Source organism: Ranitomeya variabilis, chromosome 5 (genome assembly GCF_051348905.1).
Source record: "Ranitomeya variabilis isolate aRanVar5 chromosome 5, aRanVar5.hap1, whole genome shotgun sequence".
NCBI classification, from domain to species: domain Eukaryota; kingdom Metazoa; phylum Chordata; class Amphibia; order Anura; family Dendrobatidae; genus Ranitomeya; species Ranitomeya variabilis.
In genome coordinates, this window is record NC_135236.1 from 479643663 (window position 1) to 479667669 (window position 24007).

The 24007-nt window shown below is 44.1% G+C and overlaps 1 protein-coding gene across 1 annotated transcript in view; it reads right to left on the bottom strand.

Annotated features, from left to right (window-relative positions):
• Nucleotides 1-24007, bottom strand: part of LOC143775062 (dynein axonemal heavy chain 3-like) — a 2972411-nt gene that overhangs the window by 361751 nt on the left and 2586653 nt on the right. The window contains exons 62-64 of the mRNA XM_077262897.1: nt 11315-11486; nt 5003-5136; nt 3752-3923 (exon numbers count right to left, since the gene is read on the bottom strand). Of these exons, the coding sequence (XP_077119012.1) occupies nt 3752-3923; nt 5003-5136; nt 11315-11486 (478 nt within the window). The remainder of the gene's footprint in view (nt 1-3751; nt 3924-5002; nt 5137-11314; nt 11487-24007) is intronic.

The following is a 24007-nucleotide window of genomic DNA, read 5'->3' on the forward strand; positions in this document are numbered from 1 at the left end:
TGGCCATGGATCCTGCCAAGCTACAGGCTGTGATGGACTGGCAGGAACCCCATTCTCTCAAAGTGGTGCAGTGCTTTATGGGGTTCATTAACTATTATCGCCAGTTCATTCCCCACTTCTCAACTTTGGTTGCTCCCCTGGTTGCCCTCACCAAGAAGGGAGCTAATCCCAAATTGTGGTCGGAGGAGGTCTCCAAGGCCTTTCTCTCTATCAAGTCACATTTCGCTAGTGCTCCCATTTTACATCGCCCCAATGTTGATAAACCATTTTTCATGGAGGTGGATGCCTCTTCAGTCTATGCTGGAGCTGTACTCTTCCAGAAGAACGCTCAAGGTCAGAAGCATCCTTGCTTCTTCTTCTCCAAGGCCTTCTCACCGGCAGAGAGGAACTATTCCATTGGAGACAGGGTGTTGCTAGCTATGAAGTTGACCTTTTCTGAGTGGAGACACCTCCTGGAGGGGGCTCATTCTCCCTTCCAAGTGTACACCAACCACAAAAATTTGGTTTACTTACAAACCGCCCAGTGGCTAAACTCTCGCCAGGCTAGATGGGCTTCTCCCGGTTCCACTTCACCATCCACTTTCTTTCCAGGGAGAAGAACATTGATTCCGATGCTCTCTCCCACTCTGTAGTGTCATTATCATCATCAGAGGAGCCTCGGCTAATTGTCCCTCCTGAGAGCCTGAGAAATGTGACCTCAGTCTCGCTTGAGTCTGTACCCCTTGGCAAGACTTTTGTACCACCTAATTTGCTGTGACCAGATGTTCTCTCTTGGGCTCACTCGTCCAGGGTGGGTGGACATTTTAGGACCAAGAGGACATCTGAGCTACTGGCGAGGACTTACTGGTGGCCGCATATGGCCAGTGATGTCTGAGACTTTATTCGGGCATGTGCCTCCTGCGCCAAGAATCGGTCTCCTCGGGAACAGCCTGCTGGGCTACTTTACTCCCTGATAGTGGCAGACAGGCCCTGGGAAATGGTCGGGATCGACTTTGTGATGGGCTTACCCAAGTCTCGTAGCTGCAGCGTTATCTGGGTAGTCACCGACCATTTTTCCAAAATGGTGCATGTGGTGCCTCTTCTGCTGGTACCTTCTGCATTGACCTTGGTAGCATTGTTCATTAAGCATGTTTTTCGCCTACACAGTATGCCTGACAAAATCGTCAGTGACCGATGTCCCCAGTTTGCGTCTCAGTTCTGGAGAGAGCTCTGGTGTCTACTCAGCATTGAGATGAATCTCTCTCCAGCTTACCATCCCGAGATGAACGGATTGGTAGAGAGGGCCAACCAGACTCTGGTCACATAACAGCGACATTTTGCTTCTGCCAAGCAGGATGACTGGACATCCTTGCTACAGTGGGCTGAGTTTGCACTGAACAACGCCATAGCTGACTCCACTGGGCAGACCTCATTCATCCTCAACTACGGCCAACATCTGAGTGTCCCCATGCCCATGCCCATGTCATCCACTGACTCTAGGGTGGCAGACTGGGCGGTGAAGGCAGGTGACATTTGGGATAGCACACAGGATGCCATCCGGGCCTCCAAGGAGAGAATGAGGGTCTCTGCCGATGCACACTGGTGACCCGCTCCAAATTTTTCTACTGGCGATTTAGTGTGGCTCTCCGCCCGTAACATCAGGCTGCGGGTTGAGTCCACTAAGTTTGCACCTTGCTATATAGGTCCCTTCAAAGTCCTGGAACAGGTCAACCCTGTGGTCTACTGTCTTGCCCTTCCTCCATGCCTGTGTATCACTGATACCTTTCATGTGTCACTCTTAAAGCCTGTTCACATGTCCCGGTTTTCCAAGTCATCTGCCGGGACATCGGGCTCATCCACGTATGACTATGAGGGGAACGCAATTGTTGGGTGCAAGGTGGTAAGTGGCAAAAAGTTCTGTCTGGTGGACTGGAAGGGTCATGGCCCAGAGGATAGGACCTGGGAACCTATTGAGCACATTCGGTCTCCTCAGCTCATTGCTGCTTTTGAGCATAGCAAGGCCCAAGGGCAGGGTTCTAGGAGGGGGGTAATGCTAGGTGTCGAGTTCTCAACACTGCACAGGGGGAATCTTTAACCATGTCCTCTGAGGTCTCCCATTCTTCCCCAGCCGCAGAGCAGCCTGCTCAGCAGAGACATTGGTCCCAGCATCTTGCTCAAGCTGATGCTGTCCATCTGGTTAATGCTGCCATCCCAGGTCCAGCTATTGTAACCAGCATTAGTTAGCGGCGAGCAGACGTTCCTGGGACTAAGTCCTGCTTGTTGCCTACTGAGCATGCCCGTGGGTTGACCTCTCATTGGAGGTTGGGGGTCACATGCCCAGGTCCTCAAGCGACTCCGATTGGACCACTTGCAAGGTCCCGGAAGGCTGAAACTATAAAAGGTTTGCATGGCCGCTCGGCCATGCGCTAGTATAAACTGAAATTGTGTGTGTGTGGATGTGCGTATCTTCCGGTGAAAGGGCCTAAATGATCCCTAGCGTTGATGTCTGAGTGTGGGTGTTTGGAGCTGAACATAGCACCAGTTAAGTGCCATCCAGCACAAGGCACGTTCTTACTGCATCAATTCAGCAGCGTCCGCCAGTGCAGCACCATGCGCAGCTAGTGCGCTTTCTGGTCCCTAGCTAGGGGAGTTAGAGGCATCCTCCAGAGTGGCGCTGCACACACTCAGTGGGCTAAATCTTTATTTAGTTAGTTTACTCACAGGCACGGCAGTTGCAGTGCCGAGCGCTAGTGGATCTAGAGTGACTCTAACCCCGTGTCCTTGGGGCAGAGTCCTGTGACCACACACTAGCGTTCACTCTGCGGTATCGCGACCCTGTGACGTAACAGGGTTCACCTCCACACATACCGGGTGAAGCTAACCCGTGTGCATTTCTTTTATACCGCCATGTATTGTCCGCCATTACCAAGCAGCAGATAATATCTCTGCACGGTGGACCCCGGGCTGCGAATGCACCTTATAGCTTCCTTTATATTATTTGGTGCATTCTGCCAACAGGGGGCAATCACTTTTTTACACAGGGACCTGTAGGTTTGGATTTGTCTTTCCCTTAATAATAAAGAACCTCATTTAAAAACTGTATTTTGTGTTTATTTGTGTTATCTTTGTCTAATATTTAAATTTGTTTGGTGATCTAAAACATTTAAGTGTGACAAGCATGCAAAATAATAATAAATCAGGAAGGGGGCTTACACTTTTTCACACGGTTGTATATGTATGCCTGGAAAATACATACATATAAAATGCCCACAATTTAAATTACTTATAATAAATGAAATAATTACTAGTCGAAAAATGAGAAATGTTTTTCGCGAGTTGATGAGTGATGTGACATTCAATTTTGCAAGGCTAATAGGACGTAAACACACTTAATTAAATTACATTTTTTAAAAATACTCTTTTTAAAATCGTAAAAAGCTGTAAATACAGAAATTGGCTCCTTGCAATTTGCACAGTTTGCAAACAAAGCAAAAAAGCCAGCACTGTACCGTTCATGCAGCCAATTGTTCATAATATTTTCGGAATGATCTGAATAGGCAGAAAGCCATGAGATGAGTGGTGAACAGGTGCCTCGGGGTCATAAATCATAATAAAGAGCTCGACAAGATGACAGAGACTAACAAGGTAATTATAACTTAAACAGTGTAACGTGTAAAGAATTAACCACAATTTCACTTAGCTGTTCAGATTTTAATGTTAATGCAAATATAATTCAAGTCCCGGAAAAAAAGCACATTTATTCTTTTAGTACCTGTATGCTGTTCCCAACTGTTCGCAAGTAGTCTGCATCTGTAACTTTGCATATCTGAATATTATTTGTTTTTTCCATGTTTTTTATCCACTTATTTGCTTGACCTTGAGGATCGATTACAAGAGGCCAACGTTGCGCAGACGTCACTATAATGGCATTTTCTAAGGAGAAACTGAAAAAGGGACAGTCAGATATTTATTATTGGTTTATTTAGGGCTGTATTCTCATGTACAGTATTAGTGTAGAAACAGCTTGCATAATTAACCTCTTCCTGACATAAAACAATTCAAAACTACAACTTGTACTGCAAAAAAACTAGACCTAATATGACTATGTTGACAGAAAAATAAAAATTTTATAGCTGTAAAACGGAAGATTGCTCAGTCAGGAAGTGGTCATATTGTTGACACATTAAATAGGGCCTGCTACCTATTCAAAAGTGGCCATTTCTTGCTATTATTTATTTCTTACTTCTTCAAAGAAGATTTCAGTTTTTGTTTTTTAATAATCTGCCTTATGATTCCAGAGATATGCGCCTTTGTATTCAGCGCTACTTTTTATGGTCTATACCAAGGGGACGTGCCTCACAAAATTCTCTGACTGCATGTCTTCAAGATGTTCTGCATTATTATCTTGTAGGGACTGCCCCATTGTAAAGACCAAAATGATTACAACTAAATAAAAATGGACGATATCTCTGGAATCATAACAGAAACTTAACAAAAAACCCATAATACTTAGGAGATTGGAGAGAAAAAAATAACAGCAAAAACTGTCCACTTTTGACTTGGCGATATGGCTTCTTTAACAGGAAAAGTTCTGTCCATCTTTGCCTGGGATTTTTATTTAAATGGGTTTTCCCACAAAATTCATTTTAATTAATAGATCTTGGGATAATTAGAAATTCCACAATTGGATCTGTTTAAAAAAGAAAAAATAAATGTTCCTGTGCTGAGATAATCTTATACATGTGCCCCTGCTGTGTACTGTGTAATGGCCGTGTCTGACCGTGCAGGGACATGGTCTGATCATACCACAGCTCCTGGGCAGGGGAGGAAGGTATGGTATAGCCATTAAATGGTATCAACAACTGAGGACTCTCAATTCTAAAGGTTTTTAGTTATGTTTTCTAAGAGGCATTTAGAAGATGTTCTGACTGAGAATAAATTTAGAAATACATCAATTTGTATTTGGTCTCTTCTATTTAAGCCATATTTTCTCTTTGTTATAAAACACAAACAAATTACATACTTATCTTTTGGAAGCCCATGAAATTGCCACTCCATTATTTTTACAGGATCACCCAAAGTGCCCGAAATTGCAAATCCATTTGAGATGGGAATATTTTTGTCTTGACACATATTAAACCAGCATTTCAAAATGTCCTTAAGGAAAATAAAAACACTATTAAGTGGTAAAAAACAACCTCAGATGTTCTAAGAAATAATAATTTAATTGGAATGATACTGTTTTGGCACTTGCACAAATATTTCAAATAATTCTCTTAAAGTAAATAATAAAAAATCACAAAGTGCAGAAGCGCTCAGTTTGTCCTTGACTAGGACCAGAGCATTATACGACCCTATAGAGTTTCTTTGGAGCCTGTACACCCCTCTGCTTGTGCGTAATGATGATATAACATTTTCGGCTCTATTGTTTTAGTGTTCACCGAGAGCCTCGGGACCTGCAATTCCGCTGTTCAACACTACTAAACATGGGCTATGACATAGCTGAAAATAAAGCTTGATTACTATGGTCTGTAGGAAGAGAACATTTCGATCTAATACTGTAGATATGAGGCGTGCTGAAGTAAGAGAGAGCTGCTCACACTGCTGTCCACCTTGTCCTTCTGAATGTTGAGCTTCTGCTGTGACCTGGAGATCACCACTTATACCACACACTATGAAGCTATCTTCCCGTCACAGCAGCCGAGCATCCTACTGCACATGCTCATTAATCTTGTCAGACAGGTTTATGCCATTGTAAAAAAAAATACCGGCCCTTTAAATGTGGGATAGTGATTATCTATCTAGAGAAAGTAAGTGTATTTTGCTACCTAAAGCTATAAGGGAAATAATTAATAATGATATTTTTAGTTTGTCTGTTAATGTAATTCTGTTCCTTGAGAAGCCATTTAAACCCGGTCAATTTGGTCATGTGGCTATGTTATGTTCTGAAAAAAATAATTACGGTAAACACTCAAAAAAAATCTTTGTCACCAGGTTTTTGCTATGTAATCTGAGAGCACCATAATGGAGGGGAAGAGTTCCTGATTATAGAGATGTGTCCCTTATAATCTGTGTTCAAGATAATCAGTGCTTCATCAGCAGGAGATTATCACTAGTGATGAGCGAGTGTACTCGTTGCTCGGGTATTCCCTAGCACGCTCAGGTGGTCTCCGAGTATTTGTAACTGCTCGTAAATTTAGTTTTTGTTGACGCAGCTGCATGATTTACGGCTGCTAGCCAGCCTGAGTACATGTGGGGGTTGCCTGGTTGCTAGGGGATCCCCACATGTATTCAAGCTGTCTATCAGCTGTAAATCATGCACTAAATCTCCGAGTACTTACAAATACTCGGAGACCACCCAAGCGTGCTCAAGAAAACCAGAGCAACGAGTACACTCGCTCATCACTAATTATCACTGCAGGACAACTGGCCTGGTGCCTCCTAGTCCAACGATGCCCCCAGCACTGATTAGCAGCTGTCACTGTACATTGTACACAGAAAGCTGTGGTGTGGGTGAGGTTATACACAGCTCAACAACTGAGCTCTGCTAGATCTGTAGCAGAGAAAATTGTGACTCTATCATAACTGCTGCACACAGTAAACTAAGTGAAACGTTGCTGGGTCTTTGCCTCTATCTCAGGATGCTGTCAGATTACATAGCAAAAACCAGCTGACAGATTCCCTTTAAGAAATATGTAGAACAATGGCCCTTATTAGCGTCTACTAAAGTTGCCATAATATGATATTTTAATTTTAGCTAATAGGGTTGCAGAAATCAGGAGAATTTTATAGCTATATTGTTAATAGTTACATCAGTATTATACACAGGTATGGAGTAACATGTCAGTACAATATATTGAAATATACTATACTATGTAGTAACGCCGCAGTACTATGCATAGATGTAATATATAGTAATATGCATATAGTTATTGCACTGTCAATTCTCTGTGTGCAGGTTCATATTTACATCATGAGATATAAAGTTACTCCTTAAAGTACATAAACTTAGTAAAAGTTGCATTGTATTCACTCTAATAGCATTCAAAATGACAGAAAAGCAGACAAATAGCTACAAATTATTTGAAATTACAACACCCACTCAAAATATTCTTAAACCCATGTCCACATACAAGCTGACTATAATTCTCTTTCCATCCCTAAATTGTGTGCCTTATGTTTATTGCCAGTTCATTTCCTGCTTGATAAAGCATGATGATTTTGAAGCAAACTAAAGTGAAGAAAAACACAAGCTATTCTTGTTCTTTTGCAAATGTACTGTAGTGGTCTTTATCAAAACCTTTCAGACGGAATAGTACATCACCAGTAGAATATAAAAAATGCATCAAATCTGCTCAAGCAAAATGTCAATATACAAAGAAAGTTTAGAATAAAAATAAAATTGAAGCAATATGTATAAGTACGTGTGTATGATCCCTTTGTCTTAAACTTTTTGCTGCAATTATTATATTCAAGTTAAGCGACTATTTTCGCAATCATACAGAATTTAATGGAAATATGCAATTTTATGGTTTGTTGCATCAGAGACAACCACTTACAGAAGACAACTACTCTGGCCACTAAGGAAAAACTTTGCATGGGCGAAGTGCCACAGAATGGCTCTCTGTTCTGGAGCATGGGAACAGGGGTACCTAGCAGTTGCCCCCTCTTAAATAAGTAAAAATTAGTAGAGGTGTTGACTTTGTGAGATAACTTATTATAAAGATCAGGACATCAATATGATATCATAATGATGACTTAAGCAACTCAAAAATCGAAGGCGGTGATGGTGGTAGTGGTGGGGGGTGACAATCTGAAAACAGAGAAAGAAGGAGAAAGGGAGAGCAAGAGAGAAAGAGTGGGAGAGAGAGAAAAGGAAGAGAGAAAGATGGAGAGGGAGGGGTATGGGAAAGAAGGAGAGAGATAAATATAGAGAGATGGGGAAAGATGGAGAGGGTGCGAGAGAGAGAAAGGGAGAGAGGGGTGAAAGAGGGAGACAGACAGCAATCACTCTAAGGGCTCCCAGACTATGTAATGGTATAAAGGGAAAGGAGAGGCAGACCAAATGGTGGATAAGGAAAAGGAATGCACCAGGCAAACTCCCAAACAGCAATCTAGTAAACGACTTCTTTGTCTACTGCTCACAGCTCCAAACAAATTCCAAGCTATAGCAAGCTATCACTGGCAACTACCCAAGCTAAGAGGTGGGTACTTATACTAGAGGGGAGTGGAGAAAATGAGAACAGCTAAGATAACTCAGGTTCAAAAGCTTTAGGAGACAAGCAGGAGTGTTTAACCCTTGCAACCAACTAACAAGGGAAAACTGCTGTGATGCAGTAACCCCTGTAACAGGTAGGGGGCGCTGCATGGTCTCCCCAGTATACGCACGGAGGCATACTGAGGCCATGAGAGTGCATGGTAGTTGCATGCATAGCTGTGGTAATGAGACAAAGTCCGGCAGTGTGGTGAATGGCCGGTATGTGTGTTGCAGAGGAAGACACTCTGCACTGCCAGCCTGAAATATGTTGTGTTCTGGGACCTGCAGTCCCACAAGTAATTGTGTAGTTCTTAAGGGAGGCAGGCAGGGCTAGTTATGAGAGATGGGTGGGTCAAACTAGCCACACACCCACACTCCCACCCAGGGGCGTGGTTACAGGTATGTAATGTGACAAGGGTGTGGGTCACATGGTCTAAGTGAGGGGACCTGAATGGTCCAGGTGCAAGGTCCTGGTAGAAACCTCGGTGTTGGGTGTGCTAGCCCTAAAGAGCACGTGGTGGGACTTTGCTACTGGTGGCCTGTGTATTGGATGGTCCCAGCCGGGGATGGACGTCTTGAATAGTACCCGGACAGGCCACCTGTGTGATCCCGAGTAACCTGGGTGTTGGGAGGTCCTGGGAGTAGGACTGGATCCCTGAACAGCACGAGGTGAGGGCAGGGATCTGCAGAGCCAGTTACAGCTACTGTGTGGGGAAGCTACAGTTCTTCGATGGGTCTGGAACTGACTATCACCGTAGGCAGCTTCTCCAGAGAACAGGACCCGCGTGGTACTGCCAGTGAAAACCTACAATGCTGACAAGCAGGTAATACCAGACTGTGTGTGTTTGACTCCAGAGCGAGCGTGAATATTGGACTCAACCAAGAGTGTAAGGTCACAGTCCTCATGGAACAGAGCCATGCTGTGAACATTGGTACTCTGTTTTGCCATGCTATGAAGGCTGTTAATTTGTGTTTTGTGCTACTGGGGTTTATGGAGTAATAAACCCAGTTGAACTTTTGAAGAAAAACGTCTTGCTGTGTGTTATATCGCTGCTAAGCGAGTATTCCCTAACCCGTAAGTAAGTGCAATCTTACGCTGAATAGCTAACTGGAAAGCAAATCAGATCCTACCAGTGCAGGCATGCGTGTAGCCAAATGCTGCGATCTTCTAACCCCTGAAATAAAGGTGACCACTCTCTGTCATGGCATCCCTGTGACAGAGAGGGAGACAGAGAGAAGTTGTAAATCCAGGGGTTAGTGGGGAGTCAAAACAGAGAGAAGGAAAGACAGCATTGAAATAGGAAAGAACTCAAAGAGAAAGGGCAGGGAGAAAGGGAAAAACAAAAGATGGTGAAAAAGAAGGGAAGGAGAGAAAGTATTGTGTAGAATCTCTTCACAATAAAGTCTATTTATTCTATTTGTGACATACATGAATTTTGCATGTGAATCAAATGTTAATGTGATAATGCATGTTCACCAAACACAATGTTTATTACCTCAAATTCCTAAAAAAAATATTTGGGGGGCCCTAGTATTTGTTAGCCCAACTTTTTTCATGTCTTTGTCATGTCTACACGTAGATTAATTAGCATTTACCAGCCCAGGCTTTTCATTAGCTAGAACTTACAAGAGTTTACCAGTTGCAACAAGTCACTGACTTTCGAAAGGATAGTTGATGATAACTACTAAATAATTGGGGTTAAATAAAATACTACTGTGAAACAATAATTGCATGCATAATTCAATAGGCAATCCCAAATATTAAACAAATCAAACTTATAGCTTTTAATTTTTCTTTACTCTATCTAAGTAGTTGGACAAGTATTCAAATGCCTCATTAAATTGTAGTAGAAGGGCTGGAGGTATCACTCATAAGCTGCTGATAACGGATCATCGATAAAATTAAGACATTTTTTTAAGCAGGTTTATACCTCCAGTCCATCTCCTGTATCTTTGGTCTACCTCTGACCAGTATCTGACCAGTATCTATACAACAGCTCTTTTACACGCCCGTTGTGTGTTGCCTTTCAGCAACCTAACAAGGTGAGTGAATCCTCCCTTTTTGACACCCCATTGTCATCAGATAAGACCCTATTGCGCTTTATTTAGTCCCTGTTTTTTCCTCATCTACAGTACAGACGAAAAGTTTGGAGACACCTTCTCATTTTAAAGATTTTTCTGTATTTTCACGACTATGAAAATTGTACATCAAAGCAAAAGGTGGCTACTTTGAAGAACCTAGAATATAAGACATAATTTCAGTTGTTTCACACTGTTTTGTTAAGTATATAATTCCACATGTGTTAATTCATAGTTTTGATGCCTTCAGTGTGAATGTACAATTTTCATAGTCATGAAAATACAGAAAAATCTTTAAATGAGAAGGTGTGTCCAAACTTTTGGGCTGTACTGTATATCATTATATTTTATGAATAGTCACAGACATTTTGACCAGTATAAATTTTCAAAAGGTTGTCCACTACTTGGACAACCCTTTTCTAAATGCCTGAATCCCACAAGTAATATAAGAAAAGCTTATGCTCATCTCCCATAGTAGCTCCATTCCTTTGATGTCAACATCTTGTGTCCCGTAACTCAAGTGTATCGCTATGTCACTTGAGCATTGCAGCCAATCAGTGGCTATTGATCAGCTGCAGTCTTTACCCTTTTGTCAGTGCTGACATCTGCTCTGATGAAATATTGAGCAGCTGCAGCGGATAAATGACCACTAATTGGTTGCAGCAAAAGATCCGGTGCTGACATCACAGGAATAGTAGAAGCATAATCTTTTCTTATGTTACTCAGGGGACTTGGCATTTTCAGGTAAGGGTTGTCCAAGTAGTGGACAAACCATTTAACATTGATAAAAGGTAATAAAGCACCTTAGAGTCACAGTTTTAACTGCTGGTTGCTTGTGTGCTTCTGCAGGACAGCCTAACCCTCGCCTAAATAATAGACCAATAAATATGGCAACTGTCAATTAGCTACATGAATGAATGACATGTACAATATAAATTAAATTAAATCTTTATTCCATGGACACAAGGTATGTGTTATTATTTAACCACTGCTACATACTTGTCGGAATTCCGCCGTGAATGGACCCAAATAGGCTACGATGCCGGAACTTAGCAACATGTCTCCCACTATGTTCTGGTATGTATCTTCCAGTTGTATGGCTACTCCCCTCCAACGCTGCTTTTCTCCACCAAGCCCATTAATTAGCTTTTCCGCTCGATTCAGCTTCAACCTTAAATAAATAACATAAGTATGTTATGAGAATGGCTATTATGGCATTATGAACAATTCTAAAGCAGCGTGGGCATTTTTCTTTAATAGCATTGTCGTACAAAGCTTGCTACCCAGCTGTTACTCTTGTACGAAAGCCAGTTGACAGGATAATTTACTGGAAATGATTAGATTAGTATTTTTAGAAATTGCAGGTACATGTAGATTCATTGACACCTTGAAGCTGGATCTTTGGTCACAAGCAGAGAGCAGTCTGAGAAGCGCCTTTATTGTGCAGCACTGTATTGTAAGGCCATCTGACAAAGTCATTAGTTGCATGAGGACCTCGGCAGTGTTTCATGTGCCATCTAATAAGGAAAGAACGCACATAGGCAGAGCAAGGCTGATAACTCATTTTTACAGGTTACACATTTACATTATCTAAATGCTATACCACCAGCTACCTTGCGCAATTCAGAGCGGGGAAGATAAAAGTGCATAAATCACCCAGATCTGAAACACCAAATCAAAGGATGAGTCTTTTGATTGTGAAAGCATTTCTCTTATCATTCTCTATTCAATACCGTATTAGTAACCTGACTATATCTCATCTCACATTATATATCAAGCAAATCAGTTACCTTTGCACCCTGCTGCGTCTTTCTACAAAATCAATGTGTTCTCTTTATGACCTACATTTTTAAAACTGCATAATTACCAAATTTCTATGTCCATGACTATAATTAGTGGCAATGAGCACGGCTATGCAGTAAACTAATTCTATGCGTGGAATTCGCTATGCAACAAACAAGTGTTTGCATCTTATTTTTAAGTTACCGTATTTTCACCTGTCTATTTTTTTTTTTTTTTACATTCAGGTGATATTGGCGGGAAAGTAAAGGAAATACATGTCTGTTTTTGTAGTTTTTTATTTTTTTTATTACCACAAAGGACCACTCTAATGCATTTTAAGATTTGGACATGGACCTTCATGATTGGGTCATGGTAGAATGACTTTTACTCTCTCTTGATCAAAATGGTGTCAATTATGTACCCTGTTTTTTTAATGGTTTTGGTACTATTTACTTTATTCCTGCAGGTATCTATTTATTGTTTTTATTCTAGATTTTGTTTCTTTATAGCCATAGTGTGAATGTGTACCTATACATCGCACTTATACCAATAGGTTTGCTTACCTATGATTTTGGTTTTCCCCTTAACAATGGCAAGGTTATAGTGGTAGATTTTCTAGTATCTCTGTTCACTGCTTGACAAAATAGACAGGGCATCAAAATAGGCAGGGAGCAGAGCAGTTCCTGGGCCTGACCGTTATTTGGATCCACATGTGGAGGTTCCCCTCCGCTACAAATGGAGCAAGTACAAGAAGCTAAAGAAAAACTGAAATTTTGAGCCAGCATGCTTGTTAGTATAAGTGCGATGTGTAGGTGCAAACTCACACTGTGGTCATAAACGACAAAACCTAGACTAACTATAATAAATAGATAGCAATCAGTAAGTAAATATTAGTAATAAATGTAAAAAACAGAGTATTTAGTTGAAACCATTTGGATTAAAATAGCATAAAAGACATCCCACGTTAACAAGGTGTACCCTAGGGGAGGAGTGAAGTTCAGCACTCTTCCCCTCTTACTCACTGCTTCTATTTGGCTGTTGAACCCATTTTCCATTCCTTCATTGCCAAGGTGTACCCTCAGTATGGCTCCCTTCTATTTTGAGGCCTACTAGCACATAGTGAAGTGAGATTCTGGAGTTAGGTGCCATCCTTGTTGTGTTTGGGTGGCTTTTATGCTCTTTTGATCAAAATGTTGCCAGCAAATTATCCTATGGTTTTTACATTGTTAACTTCTTTCATCCCTTAAACTGAGGGATGTGGTGGCGTGCGCCTGTAATCCCAGCAACTAGGGAGGCTTAGTCTGGTGGATCGCTTGAGTCCAGGAGTTCGAGGCTGGCTGGCACTGGGCTATGTCAATTGGGTGTCTGCATTAAGTTGAGCAATTAATATGGTGGCTGCTGCTGGGGTCTCAGAGCTACGAGGATATGAATGAGGGGTAAACCGGCCCAAGATGGAAAGGGAGCACGGTTAGACCCACAAGCTGATCAGTAGTGATATTAAACTATTTAATCTTTCATGTAAGGACCTTAGGCCTTATAAAAGTCATACAAGTACTGTAGATTTTAGTTGATGTGTTTTAATGAAAAGCAGTTTTATTACATATGTAAATGAGGATGCTTCAGTGCAACTTTGGCGTGGCCAAGGGCCAGGGTCACCTTTCTGTCCCCTCAGTTACCATAGTCTGCGCCTCTCCTCATGGCCATTGGCAGCACTTGCTTTGTAATGGCTGTCTGATTTAACTCTTCATATACTGACACTAGAGGGGCTGAACACATGTGCACACAGTGTCAGTGTGCAGGGGACAATTTCTCATCGCTCTACTGTGTATAGAAGCCAGGATTACACAGCAGCAACAGATGATGCTGTGAGGAGAGGGATGAGAATGTGCAGAATGTCAGTGTATGCGCACACTCATCTCTCTCTCCTGTGTGTAGTTGCCAGCGCTGCTGTGTGATCCTGTGTGTAGTGAGTTGCTGCTGTACACAGGAGAGAGAGATGAGATGGGCACAGTGACTATGTGTGCGCATGCACTCAACCCCTGCATGTAAGTGCAGGTGCACTATCATATCCCTTTTCTGTGTATTACAGCCCCTCGCTTCACACAGGATCACACAGCAGCAGTGGCAGCTACATACAGAACAGGGGAATGAGAACTCAGCCCCTGCACATACTAAAGTCACAGACATGGGCTCGGCCCCTCATGTGTCAGTGTGCACGGTGGGGAGTTAGATCAAGCAGAGCACCAAAGTGAGGGTAGCCAATCACCCTGAACGTTGGGGCAGAAAATTGCAAGTGAGGGTGTGAGAATGTGCACAGAGCCTTTGGCCTTGCCAAGGGTGTGCCGAGGCGTCCTCATTTACATATGTCATAAAACTGTTTTTCTCTAAAACACATTTAACAAATTCTACAAGTATGGTCTTTATAGAGGACTGGTCCCCAATGTGAAAGTCAAAATTGTTCAGATTCAGTTTTTAGGTTGCACATGGAAGTATATTTTCACATGGTATAAATGTATATGGCATGTACAGTATATTTAAGTCGGTGCCAATCTGAGTTTTGAAGACTACTTGCAACTCCCCAGCCTAAATTGCAGGAATATACTGTAGAATCAGGCATTCTAAAATCTAACAATCCAGATCCCTCTTTCACCCGACATCTGCCCTTGATACGTAGTACTCAGTACAGTAGGGATGCCCATGAAATAGTCTAAAAAGGCGAGTTGTACATTTTTGTTTAAAGTCAATTGTATGGCAAGCATAAGAAAAAACTGTCAGAACATTTGTACATATGGAAGTAGTAGAATAGCTGTATAAGTACTTGTCCCCCATTAAAAATTATGCTTTTTTTGCAACGATCTGATGTGTCAATGGACTTCGAAGAAGCAGTCTATGTATTTTTATGCTTACATAGCACCATCACATTACTCAGTGTTTTACAGTTATTGTCATCACTGTCACCATTGGGGCTTACTATGAAATTTCCCTATCAGTATGTCTTTGGAGTGTGGCAGGAAACTCGAGAACCCAAAGGAAACCCATGCAAACACATACACACATACAAACTTTATTTAGAAATAAGCACCTTTACAGCCGTACCACTACTTCAATCTAAAAGTGTGCTCACAGGTTAGTTAAGAATTTGATATAATATCAGTTGTGATGCAGTGACCGCTGTTGCAGCTAGGGGGCACTGTAGGTGCATTTTGGGATGCGCATGGAGGCGTATCTTTGATTATGAGGATGAAATAGTGACCGTCAGGATTGTAAATGGCCGGTATGTGTTGCAGAGGGAATCTGCGCTGTAAGCCAGTAATGTTGTTGTTCTGGGACCTGTAGTCCCACAAGTGTTTGTATAGTTTGTAAAGGGAGGCTTGCAGGGTTAGCTGGAGAGCTGGGCGAGTCTGACTAACCACACACACCACCCATGTTGGTGAGTGGGTGATCCCTGGTTAGGCTGCTTCCCAAGAGTGTGGACTGACAAGGAGTCAGCGTGTGGAGCAGGAGCTACAGAAAGGTAACTCCAGATAAAGGGGGGTATAATAACGGCAGAGAAGTATCTGCCAGTGGAACAGACTGTTGGTGCTTATTGTGTTCCAAGAACTAATGAACTGTGTGGCCTGCAGTCACCCATGGCAACTGGACAAAGTAAGGTCCAGCATGATTAGAGTCTGTGAGATGAAGCCTTAAATGAAGTGATGTAATGAACTGTTTGTGGTTGCAGTTTATGATACCTGAATAAACCGGATAGACTGTTTTGTGTTAAAAACCTTGCCGTGTGCATTTATCCCGTTGCCAAGCAAGTGTCCCCCAATATTCTCAGTAAGCGCTATCTCACATATGGTGCTAGACTGCGGGCAACGGTCCAGGAAGCACGTGTGGAGTTGATTACTGTAACTCGGCAGGGTTGCGAAGTTTGCTGTGGATCAGCGGGTCCACGAAGCTTACAAGCATCTGGCTGTAACTCGGCGGGGTTACGAAGTTTTGTTGTGGATCGGCGGGTCCACGAAGTCTGCGGTGCGGAGCTGTGCAGAGCCTTGTGGAGAGGAGTTGCAGCTGCAGCAATAGGTTCTGCAGCAGCAGGAGCTGCAGTTGCAGCAGCAGTAGCTTGTGATCAGCACCTGGATGTGCCGGCGGTTTGTGACTGCAGCAGGAGCTGTAGTAGCGCCAGCAGGAACTGGTGAGGTGTCGAAAGGACATTGGTCCAGATCATGCAGACTCTTAAAGGTCCAGTGCCAACCCAGAGAGATGTTTTTTTTTGCACTGTGCGAACTGGTGCTTGAGAGTGCTATGGTGAGTACGCAGGGTGTACCCCAGGAAAGGGGTGGTGTCTCTAAAAGTGGGTGGTAACCCGAACAGGGATGGTTGACCAAAAAGGGGTGAAGTCCTAAAAGGGCGGTAACCCGAACAGGTATAGTTGCCCAAAAGGGGGTGGAGTCCCAGAGAATGGTAGTTCCCAAAAGGAGGTGGAACCTCCCAAAGTTAAAAGGGTGGTGCAGACGGGCTGTCTCCAGGGGCAATTGTGCTATGCAGGTCCATGCTATACAGTGGATTGCACTGTTCATGACACTGTTCCTTCTGGCTAGATGGGGAAAGTTTGATGGGGCTGATAGACTCGGGGAATAGAGAGTCTTTACTGAGGATCCCTCCTGAACGTTCTGTGTTGCCTGGTACAGGGTTAAGAGTGAATGGCTCCGGTGGGGATGTTAAAGGACATTTGACAGCATACCTCTACATTGACGCGACTGAGGGGTCCACGTACCATGAAGTGACGGTAGTCACAGTCTTACAGTATACTATGGTAATAGGGTGGGACTTGGAAGCACTATTGGATTGGTGGATAAAAGGGAAAGTCTCAGTAGAAATAATGTTTATGGGAGGTAGTAATGTGGAGAATGCGCTCCCTAGAGTTGACGGTCCTAAGGTAGGCATGACCAAGGAAAATGGTGGACGGGCCCAACTTAGTGAAGCGACGGTGGCAGCAACACCTCCCAAAACTGACAGGTCGGACATACGAGTGACCAGAGGAAAAGATGCATCTGCCCAACTTACTGACCTGAGGTCCACTGGATTGTACGACAGTATGGCTGATGCTGATGTGGTAGTTAAACAGAGTGGAGCTGACACCCATATAGAGAGTAACTTGAGGGTTCACCATACAGTGGGGTGTGACACAGACTCTGGGGGTGACTGTGACTCTGAGAAAGTAAGGGAGTACAGTAAAGAAGAGCCCCAAAAGGAGGACAAGTCCTCCTGTCACTGGAGGAGCAAGGGCCACAAAGAAGTTGCTCAAGTGACTCTGGCTGATAATAGAAGGTCATGTACTTCTACCTCCCATGTGGGTTCTCTTTCAGACGCTAAAGAGATCAGGAAGGAAGGTGACATGTCGCTGCCCGTAACAACCGCTAGGTTGGAGTCGGATAACCAGTCAGTTGGTGGTGCTGGTCAAAACCTGGAAAGTGCTGATGAAGCGTGAATCCACGATGGTCACAGAGGACAGTCCAGTCATAGGCCCGCGTCTGCGGAGACAGGAAAAGGTGAGATAATGGAAGATGGTGAAGGCTCCAAAGGACCTGATGCGGAGGAGCTGGGGTACCTGGGGACCTAAGAGAGGGCCAAAGATGCCATTGCTGAGTCCCAGGTGAAGAACAAGGGTGCAGGGGTGGAGTGTTGTGAATTTGGATTCTGGGCTCCCCCGGTGGCCGCTTGTGGAATTGGACTTGTCATCCTCTTTCCTGTTTCACCTGATTCCATCTGTAGTGGGTGTCGCTATTTAAGCTCATTTCTCTGGTGGTTTCTTGCCGGTCAACAATGTTATCTGATGCCTCTCAGTGCTTGTTCCTGCTTCTGACAACTACTAGATAAGTTGGACTTTTGTCCATGTTTTGTTTTGCCTATTTGTTCCAGTTCACAGCTGAAGTTTTGTTACTGTGTCTGGAAAGCTCTCGTGGATCAGGGATTGCTACTCTGGCGTTATGAGTTAATGCCAGAGTTTAAGGTAATCTCTGGATGGTGTTTTGTTAGTGTTTTTCTGCTGACCATGAAAGTATACTATCTGTCTTCTGCTATCTAGTAAGCGGACCTCAAATTTGCTAAGACTATTTTCCTGCTGCGTTTGTTGTTTCATCTGAACTCACCGTCATTATATGTGGGGGGCTACTGTCTTCTTTGGAATATTTCTCTAGAGGTGAGCCAGGTCTTATATTTCCCTCTGCTAGCTATTTAGGTCTTAGGCCAGAGCTGGGCATCTAGCGATAAATAGGAAATGCTACCTGGCTATTTCTAGTTGCGCGGCAGGCTTAGTTCATGGTCAGTATAGTTCCATCTTCCGAGAGCTTGTCCCTCTATAGGCTTGCTATGATCTCTGCCTGCAGTGATCATGACAGTTTGACCGGCCAATAAAGTGTTAAAGACCCAGGTTGAGAAAGGAGAGTGATAAGAAGTCTGCTGGAATTTTTTTTTTTTTTTTCCTCCAGTCTGCCTTGCTGCAGTCTTTTTTCTCTCTCTCCTCTTAATCTCTGTATGCTCTGTGTGCACCTGACAATAATGGATCTCCAGAGTGTAACTGCGGGTTTGAATAATCTCATCACGAAAGTACAAAATTTACAAGATTTTTTGGTACATGCTCCGGTATCTGAGCCGAGAATTCCTTTGCCGGAGTTCTTCACAGGGAATAGAGCTAGCTTCCAGAATTTCCGAAATAATTGTAAGCTTTATTTGTCCCTGAAGTCTCGTTTAGCTGGAGACCCTGCTCAGCAGGTTAGGATTGTGATTTCCTTGCTCAGGGGTGACCCTCAAGATTGGGCCTTCTCATTGCCAGCAGGGGATCCTGCGTTACGCGATGTGGATGCGTTTTTTCTGGCCTTGGGCTTGCTTTATGAGGAACCTCATTTGGAACTTCAGGCAGAAAAAACTTTGATGGCACTATCTCAGGGGCAAGACGAAGCTGAAGTTTTCTGCCAAAAATTCCGTAAATGGTCTGTGCTTACTCAGTGGAATGAGTGCGCCTTGGCGGCAACTTTCAGAGAAGGTCTCTCTGATGCCGTTAAGGATGTTATGGTGGGGTTCCCTTTGCCTGCAGGTCTGAATGAGTCCATGACAATGGCTATTCAGATTGATAGGCGTCTGCGGGAGCGCAAACCGGTGCACCATCTGGCGGTGTCTATGGAAAAGACGCCAGAAAGTATGCAGTGTGATAGAATTCTGTCCAGGAGCGAGCGACAGAATTTTAGACGGAAGAATGGATTGTGTTTCTATTGTGGGGATTCTACTCATGTTATATCGGCATGCTCTAGGCGTACTAAGAAGCTTGATAAGTCTGTTTCCATTGGCACCATTCAGTCTAAGTTTATTTTGTCTGTAACCCTGATTTGCTCTTTGTCATCCATTGCCACGGACGCCTATGTTGACTCTGGCGCCGCTCTGAGTCTTATGGATTGGTCCTTTGCCAATCGTTGTGGTTTTGATTTAGAGCCTTTGGAGACTCTTATTCCTCTGAAGGGGATTGACTCCACCCCATTGGCTAATAATAAACCACAATACTGGACACAAGTAACCATGCGTATCAATCCGGATCACCAGGAGATTATTCGTTTCCTGGTGCTGTATAATTTACATGACGATGTGGTACTGGGATTGCCATGGTTGCAGTCTCACAACCCAGTCTTGGACTGGAGAGCAATGTCTGTGTTGAGCTGGGGATGTAAGGGTATTCATGGGGACGTACCTTTGGTTTCTATTTCGTCGTCCATTCCCTCTGAAGTCCCTGAGTTCCTCTCTGATTATCAAGACGTCTTTGACGAACCCAAGCTTGGGTCGTTACCTCCGCACCGTGAGTGCGATTGTGCCATAGATTTGATACCGGGTTGTAAATATCCAAAGGGTCGTTTGTTTAATTTGTCTGTGCCGGAACATGCTGCTATGCGGGAATATATAAAGGAGTCTTTGGAAAAGGGACATATTCGTCCATCTTCTTCTCCCTTGGGAGCTGGGTTTTTCTTTGTCTCAAAAAAAGACGGCTCTTTGAGACCATGTATTGATTATCGGCTTCTGAATAAGATCACTGTTAAGTATCAATACCCATTGCCATTGCTTACTGATTTGTTTGCTCGTATAGAGGGTGCTAAGTGGTTCTCTAAAATTGATCTTCGTGGGGCGTATAATTTGGTGCGGATCAGGCAGGGGGATGAGTGGAAGACCGCATTTAATACGCCCGAGGGCCACTTTGAGTATTTGGTCATGCCTTTTGGTCTTTCTAATGCCCCTTCAGTTTTCCAGTCTTTTATGCATGATATTTTCCGCGATTTTCTGGATAAATTTATGATAATATATCTGGATGATATTCTGATTTTTTCTGATGACTGGGACTCTCATGTCCAGCAGGTCAGGAGAGTTTTTCAGGTTCTGCGGTCTAATTCTTTATGTGTGAAGGGGTCTAAGTGCGTTTTTGGGGTCCAGAAAATTTCCTTTTTGGGGTATATTTTTTCTCCCTCTTCCATTGAGATGGATCCCGTCAAGGTGCAAGCTATTTGTGACTGGACTCAGCCCTCCTCTCTTAAGGGTCTTCAGAGATTTTTGGGCTTTGCCAACTTTTACCGCCGATTTATTGCTGGTTTTTCGGATGTCGTTAAACCACTGACTGATTTGACCAGACAAGGCGCTGATGTTGCTAATTGGTCCCCTCATGCTGTAGAGGCCTTTCAGGAGCTTAAGCGCCGTTTTGCCTCTGCCCCTGTGTTGCGTCAGCCTGATGTGAATCTGCCTTTTCAGGTTGAGGTTGACGCTTCGGAGATCGGAGCTGGGGCAGTGTTGTCGCAGAAAGGTTCCGACTGCTCCGTCATTAGGCCTTGTGCTTTCTTTTCTCGCAAATTTTCGCCCGCAGAGCGGAATTATGATGTTGGGAATCGGGAGCTTTTGGCCATGAAGTGGGCGTTTGAGGAGTGGCGCCATTGGCTCGAGGGGGCTAGGCATCAGGTGGTGGTATTGACTGACCACAAAAATTTGATTTATCTTGAGACTGCCAGACGCCTGAATCCTAGACAGGCGCGCTGGTCTTTATTTTTTTCTCGCTTTAATTTTGTGGTGTCATACCTACCGGGTTCTAAGAATGTTAAGGCAGATGCCCTTTCTAGGAGTTTTGACCCGGACTCTCCTGGTAATTCTGAACCCACAGGTATCCTTAGGGAGGGAGTAATTTTGTCGGCCGTTTCTCCTGATCTGCGGCGGTCCTTGCAAGAGTTTCAGGCGGATAGACCGGATCGTTGTCCGCCTGATAGACTGTTTGTTCCGGATGATTGGACCAGCAGAGTCATCTCTGAGGTACATTCTTCTGCATTGGCAGGTCATCCCGGAATTTTTGGTACCAGGGATTTGGTGGCAAGATCCTTCTGGTGGCCTTCTCTGTCACGAGATGTGCGAGTCTTTGTGCAGTCATGTGACGTTTGTGCTCGGGCCAAGTCTTGTAGTTCTCGGGCTAGCGGACTGCTGTTGCCCTTGCCTATTCCTAAGAGGCCTTGGACACACATCTCGATGGATTTTATTTCAGATCTGCCTGTTTCCCAGAAGATGTCTGTCATCTGGGTGGTCTGTGACCGTTTCTCTAAAATGGTCCATTTGGTTCCTCTGCCCAAGTTGCCTTCTTCTTCTGAGTTGGTTCCTCTGTTTTTTCAGAATGTTGTCCGATTGCACGGTATTCCTGAGAATATTGTTTCTGACAGAGGTACCCAATTTGTGTCTAGATTTTGGCGGGCATTCTGTGCTAGGATGGGCATAGATTTGTCTTTTTCATCTGCTTTTCACCCTCAGACTAATGGCCAGACCGAGCGGACTAATCAGACCCTTGAGACATATCTGAGGTGTTTTGTCTCTGCTGACCAGGATGATTGGGTTGCTTTTTTGCCATTGGCAGAGTTCGCCCTCAATAATCGGGCCAGTTCTTCCACCTTGGTGTCCCCGTTTTTCTGTAATTCGGGGTTTCACCCTCGATTTTCCTCCGGTCAGGTGGAATCCTCGGATTGTCCTGGAGTGGATGCGGTGGTGGAGAGATTGCATCACATCTGGGGGCAGGTTATGGACAATTTGAAGTTGTCCCAGGAGAAGACTCAGCGTTTTGCCAACCGTCATCGTCGTGTTGGTTCTCGGCTTTGTGTTGGAGATTTAGTGTGGTTGTCTTCTCGTTTTGTCCCTATGAGGGTCTCTTCTCCTAAGTTTAAACCTCGGTTCATCGGCCCTTATAGAATATTGGAGATTCTTAATCCTGTTTCTTTCCGTTTGGACCTCCCTGCGTCCTTTTCCATTCATAACGTTTTTCATCGGTCGTTATTGCGCAGGTATGAGGTACCTGTTGTACCTTCAGTTGAGCCTCCTGCTCCGGTGTTGGTTGAGGGTGAGTTGGAGTACGTTGTGGAGAAAATTTTGGACTCTCGTGTTTCCAGACGGAAACTCCAGTATCTGGTCAACTGGAAGGGTTACGGCCAGGAGGATAATTCTTGGGTCAATGCATCTGATGTTCATGCTTCTGATCTTGTTCGTGCCTTCCATAGGGCTCATCCTGGTCGCCCTGGTGGATCTGGTGAGGGTTCGGTGCCCCCTCCTTGAGGGGGGGGTACTGTTGTGAATTTGGATTCTGGGCTCCCCCGGTGGCCGCTTGTGGAATTGGACTTGTCATCCTCTTTCCTGTTTCACCTGATTCCATCTGTAGTGGGTGTCGCTATTTAAGCTCATTTCTCTGGTGGTTTCTTGCCGGTCAACAATGTTATCTGATGCCTCTCAGTGCTTGTTCCTGCTTCTGACAACTACTAGATAAGTTGGACTTTTGTCCATGTTTTGTTTTGCCTATTTGTTCCAGTTCACAGCTGAAGTTTTGTTACTGTGTCTGGAAAGCTCTCGTGGATCAGGGATTGCTACTCTGGCGTTATGAGTTAATGCCAGAGTTTAAGGTAATCTCTGGATGGTGTTTTGTTAGTGTTTTTCTGCTGACCATGAAAGTATACTATCTGTCTTCTGCTATCTAGTAAGCGGACCTCAAATTTGCTAAGACTATTTTCCTGCTGCGTTTGTTGTTTCATCTGAACTCACCGTCATTATATGTGGGGGGCTACTGTCTTCTTTGGAATATTTCTCTAGAGGTGAGCCAGGTCTTATATTTCCCTCTGCTAGCTATTTAGGTCTTAGGCCAGAGCTGGGCATCTAGCGATAAATAGGAAATGCTACCTGGCTATTTCTAGTTGCGCGGCAGGCTTAGTTCATGGTCAGTATAGTTCCATCTTCCGAGAGCTTGTCCCTCTATAGGCTTGCTATGATCTCTGCCTGCAGTGATCATGACAGTGGAGGAAGCCACCAAAGGAGTAGCTCCTGAAGCAAATACCTCCTCGAGTTATGAAAGCTCAACCAATCCAGAGGTTGGAAGAAGTGACTTAAGGAGGATCCAGGAGACAGTAGAAGCCCGAGTGAAGCAAGAGGAGCTTCAAAGACAGGCTGCTGAGTGCGGAGTGGGTGCCTTGGAGAAAGAGGTTTCTGAGCTCAGAGGTCACCTGTCAATGTGGCAAACCAAGACCAAGCCCCTAAGGGAAGATGTGGAAGTGCTCAGAGAAGGATTAAGAGGTCTTCCGCCAGAGAAGAAGATGGTGGTCGCAGACTTATAGCGGCAGTGCCAGAGTGGTAATGTGGCGGAGCTGCCAGTGCCCATCTTGTCGAAGGCTCGTGCAGAAGTTGAAGATGAGGAAGAGTTTGTGCAAGGAGCGGAACAAGACAGTCACCCGGGCATGGCAGATGTCTTGATGGAAATGTCCAAGGCAAAGCGGGAGCCGTTCGTCCATGAAGAAAGTGAGACTTCGCTCTTCAAGTGCGTGATAGATGTACCCGAGGACATGCGGGATGCATGTACCAGTGAGGGTGTGCATGAGGCTTTTAAAA